Source organism: Apteryx rowi, unplaced genomic scaffold (assembly GCF_003343035.1).
Source record: "Apteryx rowi isolate R43461 unplaced genomic scaffold, aptRow1 scaffold_151, whole genome shotgun sequence".
In the NCBI taxonomy this organism is placed as follows: Eukaryota; Metazoa; Chordata; class Aves; order Apterygiformes; family Apterygidae; genus Apteryx; species Apteryx rowi.
Window position 1 is genome coordinate 690,125 of NW_020447764.1, and position 12,415 is coordinate 702,539.

At 35.6% G+C, this 12,415-nt stretch overlaps 1 protein-coding gene across 2 annotated transcripts; it reads right to left on the bottom strand.

Annotated features, from left to right (window-relative positions):
• On the bottom strand, positions 1 to 12,330 carry RINT1 (RAD50 interactor 1). 2 transcript variants are annotated; one of them, XM_026059031.1, is made up of 15 exons: positions 12,201 to 12,328; positions 11,654 to 11,858; positions 11,062 to 11,256; positions 10,656 to 10,897; positions 9,551 to 9,724; positions 9,324 to 9,473; positions 7,957 to 8,113; positions 5,889 to 5,999; positions 5,471 to 5,696; positions 4,754 to 4,891; positions 4,024 to 4,223; positions 2,533 to 2,747; positions 1,676 to 1,856; positions 1,469 to 1,587; positions 1 to 240 (listed from the first exon to the last, which is right to left on the bottom strand). In XM_026059031.1, the coding sequence occupies exons 3-15, from the start codon at positions 11,236 to 11,238 to the stop codon at positions 24 to 26; spliced, it is 2,307 nt and encodes a 768-aa protein (XP_025914816.1). In that variant the 5' UTR covers positions 11,239 to 11,256; positions 11,654 to 11,858; positions 12,201 to 12,328; the 3' UTR covers positions 1 to 23. The 2 variants fall into 2 exon arrangements, with proteins under 2 accessions (XP_025914816.1, XP_025914817.1); XM_026059032.1 differs by having other exon boundaries at positions 151 to 364; positions 11,654 to 12,330.
• Between the last annotated feature and the right edge of the window lie 85 nt (positions 12,331 to 12,415).

Consider the following 12,415-nt stretch of genomic DNA (forward strand, 5'->3'; position numbering starts at 1 on the left):
TTAACCATTTTTCACGAAAATCTTTATTTTCCTGTATTTGGCCAACTAGCTCTCAAATTCAGCAGAATTTCAACATCCTTTTGAGCTAATTTATAAACCCCAAGTTCATTTAACGCTGCTGTTGCAGATGGCTGGTTTGGCTTTAATGTTATTTCATTTTCTGAGGCTGTCTGTAGCACATCCTTCAAAAGCAAGGCAGAGCCAATATTGAGGTTCAGGATAATGCAGGCTTCTTTTATGCTACAGAAGGGGGGGGGAAGGATTAATATAAGTACCACCCATGAGATGTATTTAACAAATTTGTATGCACAGTGATTAACAAAAATGCCTCCACCGACTTCTGAAAAGGATCAGAACTGCTGGACTGAAAAGTAAGATGAAGATAAATAGTAAGAATAACTATACTATTTAAGTATTTTCTGTTATATATGCGTATTTCAAAAGCATCAATATTTCGCCTCCTAGTGCTTGGCACAGCTTTTGCTTCTTAGTTTTTCCATCAATACTAAAAATACAGAATTGAATTTACCACTTAATAATCTGGCTAGCCTTCCCTAGCTACAGTTTTCTGCAAGATAATTAGAAATTGCTTCTTAGTCAGTGTATTTTAAGAGCACAGTTTAACAGACAATTGCTAAAGTCTGAACATCTTCCCTTATTAATATCATTAAGGAGCAAAGAGATTGATACCCTGCCTTTGTCACATTGTTTCTAGTCTCTAAATATGATAGTCAGGTACCCAGTTAAACATAGTTCTTACTGTTCCTTTCTCCCCCTATGCCGTCTTAGGCTGGGAATAATACATATGTATCAATTACCTTTGTGAATGGAAATGCTCAAATAATCTTAAACCAGAAGATGCTACTTAAATATTCCAATTAAAAATGCCAATATATCACCTGTGTCTTCAAGTATTCAAAACTGAAAGCATACTGAGGCAGAAATCTTAAACCAATCAGCCTAAGGATTTAGCACTGGACTCTTTGGAGGACTCCGGGCTACTTAAAAAGACTGACCACAAAGACAGTAGCTTCTTTTCTCATCAGTGAAAGCAACTAGGCTGCTATACAAGACAATTCTGAGCAGGAACATAATTTAAAGCAGCCTTTCTTCTAATGACAAAGAAAATGTATCATCCTGTGCCGTAACTAAATCTTTGAGTACTTTCTTTGGCCCCAGTTTTGGCAGTCTGTGTTGCTTATATTTCACAAGTTCAGTTACTTGTGTGCAGTAGACAACCTGACTATGCAAAACACTCCAAGAACACATGCCACAGTCAATTTCTACCTGAGTATATATTAGAATCAAAATTTATGTACTTGTAAGTATTGGAAGCAGAGATGATCCATACAGTTTAAGTGGTTCTCCTACAGTCAAAACTATTAAAAAAACTTGTGAAATGTAAAGCATATATATATCCATCCATTCACTTTTGAAATATTAATACATCAGAAGTTTGCCTACTTACTGTTTGAAATAGTTTTCTGGCCTCTTGCAGTAGTGTGAAAATAAAGGGAACAGATTTCTACTCATGTCAAACTGGAGTTGTGCTGCTCCTCCTTCATTGAAATGATTTGCCAGAATTACCTGCATACACACAGAGGTACACCTTGTGTTTAGACTAGTCACTAACACCTACACTGCACTGCACAAACCAAATTTTGCAGACACCTACCTCCTGATATATGAATACATCCACCTTCTCTGCAAGCATTTGCCAGAAAGTTTTAAACAACGAGTGACAGAGCTGCTGTTCTAGCTGTAGCAGGCGGTCTCTTAAGGTCAACAACATTGGGCAAGCTGTGCTTGATAAAGACATTACTGCTTGCTCTGCCTGGGATGGTAAGGACAGCCACCTAAAGAAAGTGATCACATTGAAGTCATTGTAACGAAGTTATTCATATGAAAACAACTGAAATCAAAATTATCCTTTAAAAAAAACCTTAGTCATTTACAGTATTGTAGAGAGAGATCTTTCACATTTCAAATGTCTAAAAATAACCATAGTCTAATGCTCTATTTAAATTTCATTTAAAGTGTTAAGCTCACCATTTTGTTAAAAATCTCTAAATATACCATACAAAAACAAGAAACCAATGAATCAGCTAATCCATAAAATCATTTAGCTGCTGTCTTCATTTTATGAAGTATTTTACAAATTCTGCTGAGGAGCAAACACTCAAGAAGCCTTTTGTGTCCATGAAGATAGAAGCAGCCATTACAGGTCCTTTCATATTTACTCTAATACCACTGTACTTCCAAGAATATAATTCTTGTCCAAAAAAATTAAGCCAAGATTCTTCCTAGGGTTTTGAAAACAATGTGCCCACTTATTGCAGGACTAGTTTAGAAAACGTAAGTCAACATTAAAATGGTTTTGAAGGAAACAAAGAATTTTCCAAGGTTTACTACCATTAACCATTCCTATTCAGGAAACTAATTTTTCCTGTTAACTATTTTTGCCCTCATTTGCCTCAGTGTTTTTAACAGAAAATAATACTGTAATAGAGGAGAGTAAAAAAAAAGAATCACCTCTCTTTTTTGTACAGCTTTGCAGCATCTTTGACCTCTCTGAAGACATGATCTACCTGACGAGTCAACATATCATGTTTCAGACGTTCTAGGAGGTTAATCATTTCATCAAAGACAGAACTCTCCATCGACGCCAGCTGCCCTAGCTGTAGTTTACTGACAGTATTACTTTCTGCACGAACCTCTAGTTCAGCCTGCTGCAACTGCAAGAAGAACTACAAAACAAAACCAGACAAATATGACCAAAACCAATTCTATCATTTGAATTTCTGATTTGTACTTTAACAGGTAGGCTTCTAAGATGACATTTTCCTGGCACACTTATAAACTTAAAATTTTAAGATTAAAAAAACTCTTATTTTTTCTGTAGTCCTAATATATTAAAAATAAAACATGGTGTTTTCACAGTGATGAAACTGGTATGGGTTTCAAATACAGCAGCAGATAGGTAACAGGAATAGATTTAGAGAAATACTGAAAAACATTTTACAAGATTTACAGTAAAATGTTTTTAAAGGGTCAAAATGTGTTTCTTCTATGTTTATTTACAAAAATAAACTAGAATCTTTAGGGTTTGTTTTTTGTTTTTTTTTTGTTTTTTGGGTTTTTTTTTTTAGAAATAACAGTTCATTAAATAATAGATTTGCTGGGCTGACTAAGGCAAGAAAATGGATCGAGTGTAATGTAACACAATGGTAACAGTAAGAAGTTGCTGGTTTGGGTTTTAAGCAGATCAAGCAGCTGTGTGTAGATGTAGCTATACAACATGAAGGCTGTTGTCTTAGAAAGTCAAGATTATCCTCTGCTTGATCTACAGTTTTTGTGAAGACAGAAAGAATTTGGAGGCAGACCGTTTCATATACAATACCTACTTCAACACACTTTACATATGACAGTTTCATGGTCTTCTATAGCAATATCCATCGAAAAGCTGAAATCCTACAGAGCAGCCATGCTGCCACCAGGCTGTTATATAGGAAAATAATCGATTCTCAATTCCCAATTATCAATGAGTGGCTTTTCTGAGGAAATTTTAACTATATTGTAATGCAGATACCCATGCTGGCTCCATTTAAGCTAACTTGGCATGGGAGTAGTACAGCAACATTCACGTGCCACTGCAGTGCATGCACTTTAGCAGCAATGTTGTTAATACTGGCTCAGAGATCTCTGCACTCCAAAGTCAATCGTCATTATTTTTACAATACAAAGTATGTAAATGAGACCCTCTTTTTGTCTGTTCAGATTATTCCCTTCCCCAGCCTCCCCTCCCATTTCCCTGGAAAGTTTATAATTAATATAGCTAAGATCCCAAACAGTAATCTACACTTATTTATCCTTTTTTAATTAAAACTAAATTTATAACTAGTTCTATTTTTTCCATGATTAATCCTACTTAATACAGTTAGATGAACACTGCTAAAAATAAATTTCATTCACTATGAAACATAAAACACTACTACTCCATTTTAAAGCAAAATAATTACTTACTATATTGTCAGCCCAGTCTGCCAACACTGTTGCTATATAGTTAACAGCATTAAGGATTGCACAGTATCGAAAACCTAAAGAAGCTCTAGTCTCTTCCTTCATTACTTGAGTTAATCGTATCCTGAAGTCATCAACTAATTCCTTCTGTAACCCCAGAAACTGCAGTTTTCTGGAAGCTGTTGGAAGATTCTTATACCTGTCTGCAAAGACAGTAATAAGTTGCTTTACATTTTCCAACACGTGAAAAACTGAGTCCCAGTAAAGAAGTGTTATGGCTGTCTTATTACACAACCTTATTTTTGTGAACACATCACATAATATTTAACTTTAAAATAGTTAGGGAAACCACTCAATGCAAAAGCTAAACATGTGTAAAGAAACAACATACCTGTTTTTTTCACTCATGATTCCATTGGCATTTTGTATTCTAACATATATATATAAGTAATATGTTACTATACCACACCAGCCCAGCAATACCACATGGCCCCAAAAGGCTACTCCCACAGAGTAAGATAAAGCATTTGAGTATGCAAGTCAGAATGTCTCCTGAATACTTGCTTGCTCTTCTGTTCTGGAAAATCAAGGTACTTAATGACTTCTAAGGTGTCAAGGAATCAAAAGTAATGGTACAATATTTTTATTACTTACTGTAAAAAATAAATCTATTAAGTTACAGTTTTTCTATTATTCATTTTAAACAAGATGAATGTCTATAGCTTGATATTACCTGTTATAACTAACAAGAGAGTCATAAAAGTTTCAGCGCAGTCTGGGACTTTCATTTCATCTACATCAGTGATATCTTTATATTGTGATATCCATGCAGCCTCAGATGAAAGCATAGAGTCCATTTTCTGAAGAGCAACTGAGATGCACAAAAATTGTAAATTGTTTAAATGTTTAACAGATAATTGCCTAACAAAAACTCTCTAAAATACATGATCGTACATAAGAACATAAAAATATAAAAGCCTTATCTGTAATAAGATAAAAATTTACATCTTCAGAGTGTGAAAACAACTGATGACTGGCTTTGTACAGAATCATCTCCAGTATCTCTGCATTTGTAATTCTGTTAACAACTATGTCAGAGTTGAGTTTTTTCTATAGTTGGCTTGCTCCTTTCCAATATATTTCCTCTTCACTTCTCATAAGTTAATACCTTTCCTAATTCAATCTAAACGCCCATCGTTTTTCCGCACACACAAATATATCACTGTCTAAAAGCAAGCCTACTAAATCCCATACAGCTTAGGGGCAACAGTCCTACAAATTACAAAAGCACTATCAGAGTCAAAGCAATTTTTAGACAAAATAATTCTAGAATATAAAAATAAAGAGCTTTACATATACCCTATTTAAGGGGACTATTTCTGTAAGTATACACTATATAATCAGAAAGAAAATATGTATAAAGGCCAACAAAATCCATTATAAGTCTTACATTTTTTTTCCACTGTTAGCCACCTTTGGAAGCAGGATTCTTCTGAGAGAATATGCATGCAACTGGGAAAGCTGCTGAGATAACCATGAACACTGTATAACTCTCTCTCAAATAGAAGTACCTCATCCACAAGGTGACAAAAGAGAGTATCATCATATAAAAGGCATGGAATATCAGCAGCCAACTTCTCCAAAATCAGCATTACTAGACCACGAGAGAATTCAAGCTTTAAAAAAATAAAATAAAATAAATAAAGTTCAGAGGTAAGTAAGTATTAACATGTAGATAGCTTTAAAACTGTTACTAGACTGAGTTAAGTCTCACCACTTATCAAGTGAAATCAGAAAAATGGGCTTGCACCCATGTCTATTGGAAGTCATCAAATGTATGATACAGATTAAACCACAAAACTGCTTACCGCAGCATTCACTGAAGATCCTGCCTTGTCCAATATGGGCTGGATTTTGTCATCAAGGAACTGTGCATGATTTCCAATCCACATAAGCACTTGTGTTAAATACCACTCAGGCTTATTAAAAAAGATTAACAACAATAAATATTAAACCCATCCAAACAACATTTATCCAAGTGTTGAATCTATACACTCGTTTAATGTGTTACCTGTCATGAAAAGATAAAGAAAATGCATGCTCTACAAAGGAAATATTTGAAATCGAGTTTAGACACAGAAATTAAAAAAACATATTGCTTGTTACTCATACAAGTCATATTAAAAATGGAAGTTATCTGCTGCTGATGGGTTCTAACATGCTATAAATGTTACAGGCATGAAGAGTTTTCAAAACCAGCGGTTAGAGTTTAAAAAAAGTACTCAGAATACAAATGCCTAGGCAAATAACAATAAAGAGGAAGGCAAGGAACATTAGCTTTAAATTTGAATTTTTTCAACTGAAACTTTTACATCACAATTTAAAAAAAAAAAAAAGAGTAGGCTTGGTGCTTTTTTTTTTTAACTCTGTTTTTTGGAACAGAATAAACAGCGGATTAGAACTGTATGTGTATACTTTATAGAGAAACTATCTTCTTTTTTGTCCTGGTATATTAACTTAATATTTAAAAGACAAACACCTAAAAATACTGATCTCTTCCCCTGCCTTCTCCTGATCTCTGATCACACAACACCCTTATAAAAATTAAAGCTATTTACAAGAAAAAGCAACATCAGAGAAGCGTTTGTGCACTTGAAGTATCTTGAATTAACTAATTATTTTGTTTCTCCAAGTAAAAACTCCAAATTTTTATCTCCCCCTTCTCTGTTGCTTTCTCAATCATGAGGTCTCTTTACTTCCACGTACGTTTCTCCCTGTTCTTTTGTGCAAGTCTAGGCACAGCAGAAAGGACATGCTCCTTCGAAAACTCATCAATAGCTCTGTTCTTAGAGTCTTTGTACCTAACCTCAGTGTGCACTGGAACTGGGGAGTCTACCACCTTCTCATTTCACATCATAATGCCTTTAATCTTTTTCCATAGTTTTCACACCTAGAAACATGGCCTGCAGCCTGATAAATGTTTCTTTCAGTGTTAGCGCAAATGGAAGTTGTTCTTAACCTCCTCACTACCAATCACCAAAGAAATTTCTGTTGATGCATTCTGTTATCCACATTTTGTGTCTATTTCTCATTTTTGTATTTTCACTTGTCTACCAAATTTCACTTTTTTTGATACTCTTTCCAATTTGTCAAGATCGTTGTCAACTCTGATTCCATCCTCTCAAATACCTGTAACCCCTTCTGGGTTGATGTCTTTCAAGTATTTTATACAGGTAGTTTTTCTATTCCATTATTCAAGTTATTAGGGAAAATAAACTGACTAGAGCCATGCCCTGCCAGAATATCCTTCCGATTTGACACTAGATTACCTGTAACTTCTTTACAAGTCTTTTTAAAAGAACAGTTGTGCACCCAACCTTATGGACAAATTTCATCTCTAGAAAATAATTTTCCCAGTTTGCTTATAAGAACATTTTGCTGAACTGTCTATAAAACCTTAGTGAACTAAAGAGAGTCACTACTTCCCCACTAATATGCATAACATCATTAAGAATGCACTGTAGTAGCAATTCTCAGAGTGGAAATATATTTGTATTTACCCAGTGTTGTCAATGCAAGCACACATACTAAACCGTTATAAAACGGCTCTCAAATTCAGTTGCAGATGCATTACAGCAACATATGTGTTCTACTTGTAGGAAGCCTGCCTGAATGATAATTCTCAGATAAAAATATTCAATCTTTGATAATAATTCACACATACACAAAAAAAAAAAGTCAGTTTCCCACAGGTAAACTGGACCTCTCTTGTTTCACGTCAAATGAAAAAGTGCTATCTTGATGTCTGCCACACATGGAGTTTTGAAGAATCTTAATTTCAGGGGGAAAAAAAAGTGTTAAACTATGTAATTTAAATACAGTAATGTATCTGGTGCTAAAACCAAAATTAAAAACAATCAACTAAATCTCCTATACCTTGTTTAAAATATTGGTTTGTTTATTTCCAGTGAAATGATACTTGAATCTTTTCTGAAGAGGATTCAGCATGATCTGCATTGGAAGGATAACAGGTGGTGATGGAGGTAGAGAGTACTTTTCTGGCAATTGTTTAGGTTTGGTTAGTAGTTCATCTCTAAGTTTGAAGGTCAAGGATAAAACATTTTTATTAATAGACTATGCAAGTGTTGAATTCTCCCAACATAATAATTTCAATAAAATGGGTTTATAAAAAATGAACATTTCTTAGTTTTACCTAGTTGACTTAAGGCACTATTATACAGGCTATGATATTCTCAGAATAAGAAAAATATATTAAATATTACATAAAACTGAAATATTTTGAGTAACTCAGGCTGCTAAGGATTAGTTATTCAACAGTCAATAAGTCACTGAAGTTGGTTTAAGAAATCAATTATCAGGGCGGGGGGGGGAACACAACACCAACAGGGTCTGACCAAAACACATGCATATTGCATATTCGTATTTCTTACAGGAGGACCAAAAATTCATGGGATTAATAAAGGCAATACATCATTTCTCATTTTCAAGAGCTGATTTAAGTGACCTGAACTGACAGACCAAGACTGTTATTAATGCAGGGTTGCATAGAGTGGCTTTGCTTCTTCCCAGTTCAAGATTCAAAAAAAAAAAAGGGGGGGGGGGCCACAATCTCTCCAGTGAAAATTGTTTAGCTGTGCTTTATTTAATTTACAAACAAAAGAAACAGGATGAGCAATGGCCCCTTTTGAAGTTTTTGAAAATCCTTTTGTGGCCTCCCCTTTTTGTAAAGTCTCCTTCTGAGACACGTATCTGTAGCTCTCTCTCTACTCCTTCTGGGATGGGACATCTTGAAGGGATTAAGGCTGATTTCAAACATGCATACTGTTTCATGATATAGAGGAGTAGCTATCAGGTTTATACAGAGCCCTTACATCCTATTACGCGCTGCTTAACACCTATGAAAAGCATTTAGCTATGCCTCACAGAGAATATATCACTATTTTTATTAGCATAGGTAATGCTGTCAAAGTATATAAGGCCTGATCATCATGACACCTGAACTGTCAGCTACCATGAGATCACTGGATCTGGTGACTTGGAGTTGTAATATTGCTATGGCCATAAAGAATAACTTCCTCTATTCAACACAAGTTTTAAACTCTAGCTCTGTTCACCTGACACTTTCTGTGTAAAAAGTATATTCTAATGTTAATACAAAGTAACATAAATTCAATTTTTATTCTGTCTTCAGAGAGAATAAAATTTTAAATAATTTCCCTTTAGAACCTGCACACCAGACATTTATTATCCTTACTAAAACACACAACTATTCAAAAGGATACGAGGTTTGCAATTTCAGAAGTTGACAAAACAATGTCTCCAAATTATTGTACATATCAGGAGCACTGGCTGGTGCAGCAAGGCCAAGTGCCTGAGACTGCGGTGGCCCCACAAATGGCCAATGAAGCTGGGTTAACACCTCTTCAAAGTCACTGCAACACAAAACATGCACTTTAACATGAGTTTATGGTACAATGCAAAGATGATAGAATAATGGTGCATTGCTTACCTTGACAACTTGTCCTTAAGAATTTTATGCCAGAATTTAACAGTGGATCTCACAAAAGAAAGAAGATGAGAACAAGATGACTCCTGAAGTTTAATATCCAGTTCTGCCATGAATGCTAAAGTAGTGGCTGCCTCAGGAACATTGTTGGTCATCAGGTACTGCTGAATGCTATCACTATGAAATAAAATTGAGGCTCAAAATTCACTAAAGGTTACACACAAAAAAATCATCTATATATTGAGAAATTAAGATAAAACTTGCTTAATCTAAAATATTTAAATGATAAACTAGGTTACTGCTCTGAGCACATATGCACAATACCCAGACATGATTAATGGACCAAGCTCCTTATTTGAAGCTTCCTAGGAAGTAAGAGTCTGTCACAGAGGATTAAACTGTTGAGGAAAAGGAGTGGAAGATGAGAAAAGGAGGAAGGCCTCAAACTCTTTTAAGCACAGCTTCTTGAAATAGTCATTTTAAAGATCTGTTTTTCCTCTCACTTCCAAGAACAACACTGAAAACAAATTTCACAAAGCAGCAGGCCTGCCTAATCCATCTCTATAGTTTTGTGCATAATACTTCACAACTAAAGTTTGTCTATATAAAATTCGATCCAACAATGCCTTTTAATTTCTGAAATTCTTTGCGTGCACTACAAAAAATTCTCTGCTGAAAGAAGCTATGAATTAATTAACATGAACTTGCTCATTTGTACTAAAATAAGATCTGTGCACTAAAACAAAGAATTAGAATTTTGAAGTCTGAAGTGTCATGTTTCTTCTCAAAATGTTCAGGTATTACTTTAATTATCATATTGTAATTTACAGTGACTGAAAAAAATTTAAGCATAAATGTTTTTTCATCTTTTCTCTCTCACATAAAAAGTTGCCAGATACTGTCTTCTTTCTCAAAGTTGGCAGAAATCAGAGCAATAATCTCAAATTCTCACTAGTAAATGAATTAACAAATTGCATTTAAGATGACTTTCAGTGTTTATCAAATTTTATGTTTATGTGTTTATTAAATCTGATTATTTAACACTGAAGCTTCGAAAAAGCTGTGTGATAATACCAGTAAGAATTTTTTAAAGGTCTTTCAATTTTACCTTAACTCTTCTATTCGTGAAATCCATTTCAGGTAAGACAGGTGTCGTTCAATCTCTTCTACTTGACTAATCAGTACATCAAGATCCTCCATCCAAGGCTGAGCTTTCAGTAAGTGGCTACTGATTGAACTGGATAAAAGGGTTTCTTCCTCCAAAAGCCGACTAAGAGACTTTTTAGAATCTTCTGCATTCTTTAAAGCATTCTGAATTCTTTTAGGGACTTCTGATGAAACTGTAAGTACCTATATTTATAGAGAAGTATTAAGCATAAAATAACATAGTATTTCTCTGTATAGTGCAGTGATTTTATATGGGATATTAATAAATTGCCCCAATTTAGTTAAATACGCTTAATCAATCATTCAGCATATTTAGCATTTCCATGAAAATCTGAAGAGACACTTACCTGTTCTTCTAACTGCCTTTTATTTTCAGATAGCTTATCAATAAGGTTGTCTAGCTTCCTCAGAGAATCATAGTCATTTCCAACTTCTCTTTCCACAAATTCAGAAACATAGTATGGGATATCACAGTGATCTGGATCTCTAGTGACTTCTTTCTTTCTAACATTAATGGTTGCCATGTCTTCTTATCTGCAATACTGATCATATGATTTCTAGTTAGTCACCACTAAGACAGTACTACCAATTGTTGATCTGCCGAGGATACAAAATTCCATGAGAAGGACAGTTCAACTGAAATTTAAGTAAAATCTTAATAAGATATTCAATATTGCTGTAAATGAGGTAATTTGTTTGGATAAGGCTTAGCAGAGATACAATGAAACCTTGCTAATACACACTCCATTGTTGATTTATCAGCTTTTAATTAGTAAAGTGAAATACATCTGCTACTTAAAGAAACAGCTGCCCCAAAATTGAGTTTAATTAAAAATAGTTCAGTATGCTTGCTTCTAGTATTGAAAGCAAGGAAAAATACTGGAAAAAACATGTATTTTTATTAAACATGAAGGAAAAAAAACCCAACGACCTACTTACCTTTTCATGCAGTTTAGGATGTTCCAGAAATGTCAAATGATGAGGTGACCCATGACTAGCAAAGTATCCAGTCAGGTCTTGCAGAATAAGCACGATTTATAAAGTTAGTGCATCAGTGAAATATCAATAATAAAAGAATAGAGTATAACAGCAGAAGAGGCACACGCTGATCCGTGCGTTTGGCAGCATCCAGAAAAAAACAGTCCTGAAATTGAGAAAATGCTTATGCACTGCGAAAGAAAAAAAAAGCAACAATGACTGCTTGGCTGTATTACAATTCAGTTTTTTAATTCCACTTTCAAAACAGTGTTTAAAAATGTAGTTCATACACCTGCGCTTTATCCATTTTAATTAAATGAAAAAGCATATTAAATGGACAACAGGAAAGCGTGGGAAAAAGGTGCAAGTGATGAGTCGGGAGAGCAGGAAAGAGCACCAGGAAGAAGAAACTGGGAGACAGTAGCTGGGAAGAGGCGAACACCGAGGACAGAGGCCCTCGGGGGAGAGAGGGAGGGCACCGCACGCGAGAGACGGGAGCGGTCAGTACCCCCAGGCTGTCCGCAAAACCCAGGGCGAGCAGCAGCCCAGCGGCCGCCAAGCGGCGTGCTCCGAGCAGCACCACAGCGGGCTGCGGGCCCTCACGGAGGCCCCGAGGAGACCCCGCGGCACCCGGCCAGGCCAGGGCCCCGCAGGCGCCCCGCCGCCTCCGCGAGGCCGCCTCCGCGCGGCCCCTCCCCGCTCCGCCGGCCCTTGTCCGCCCCT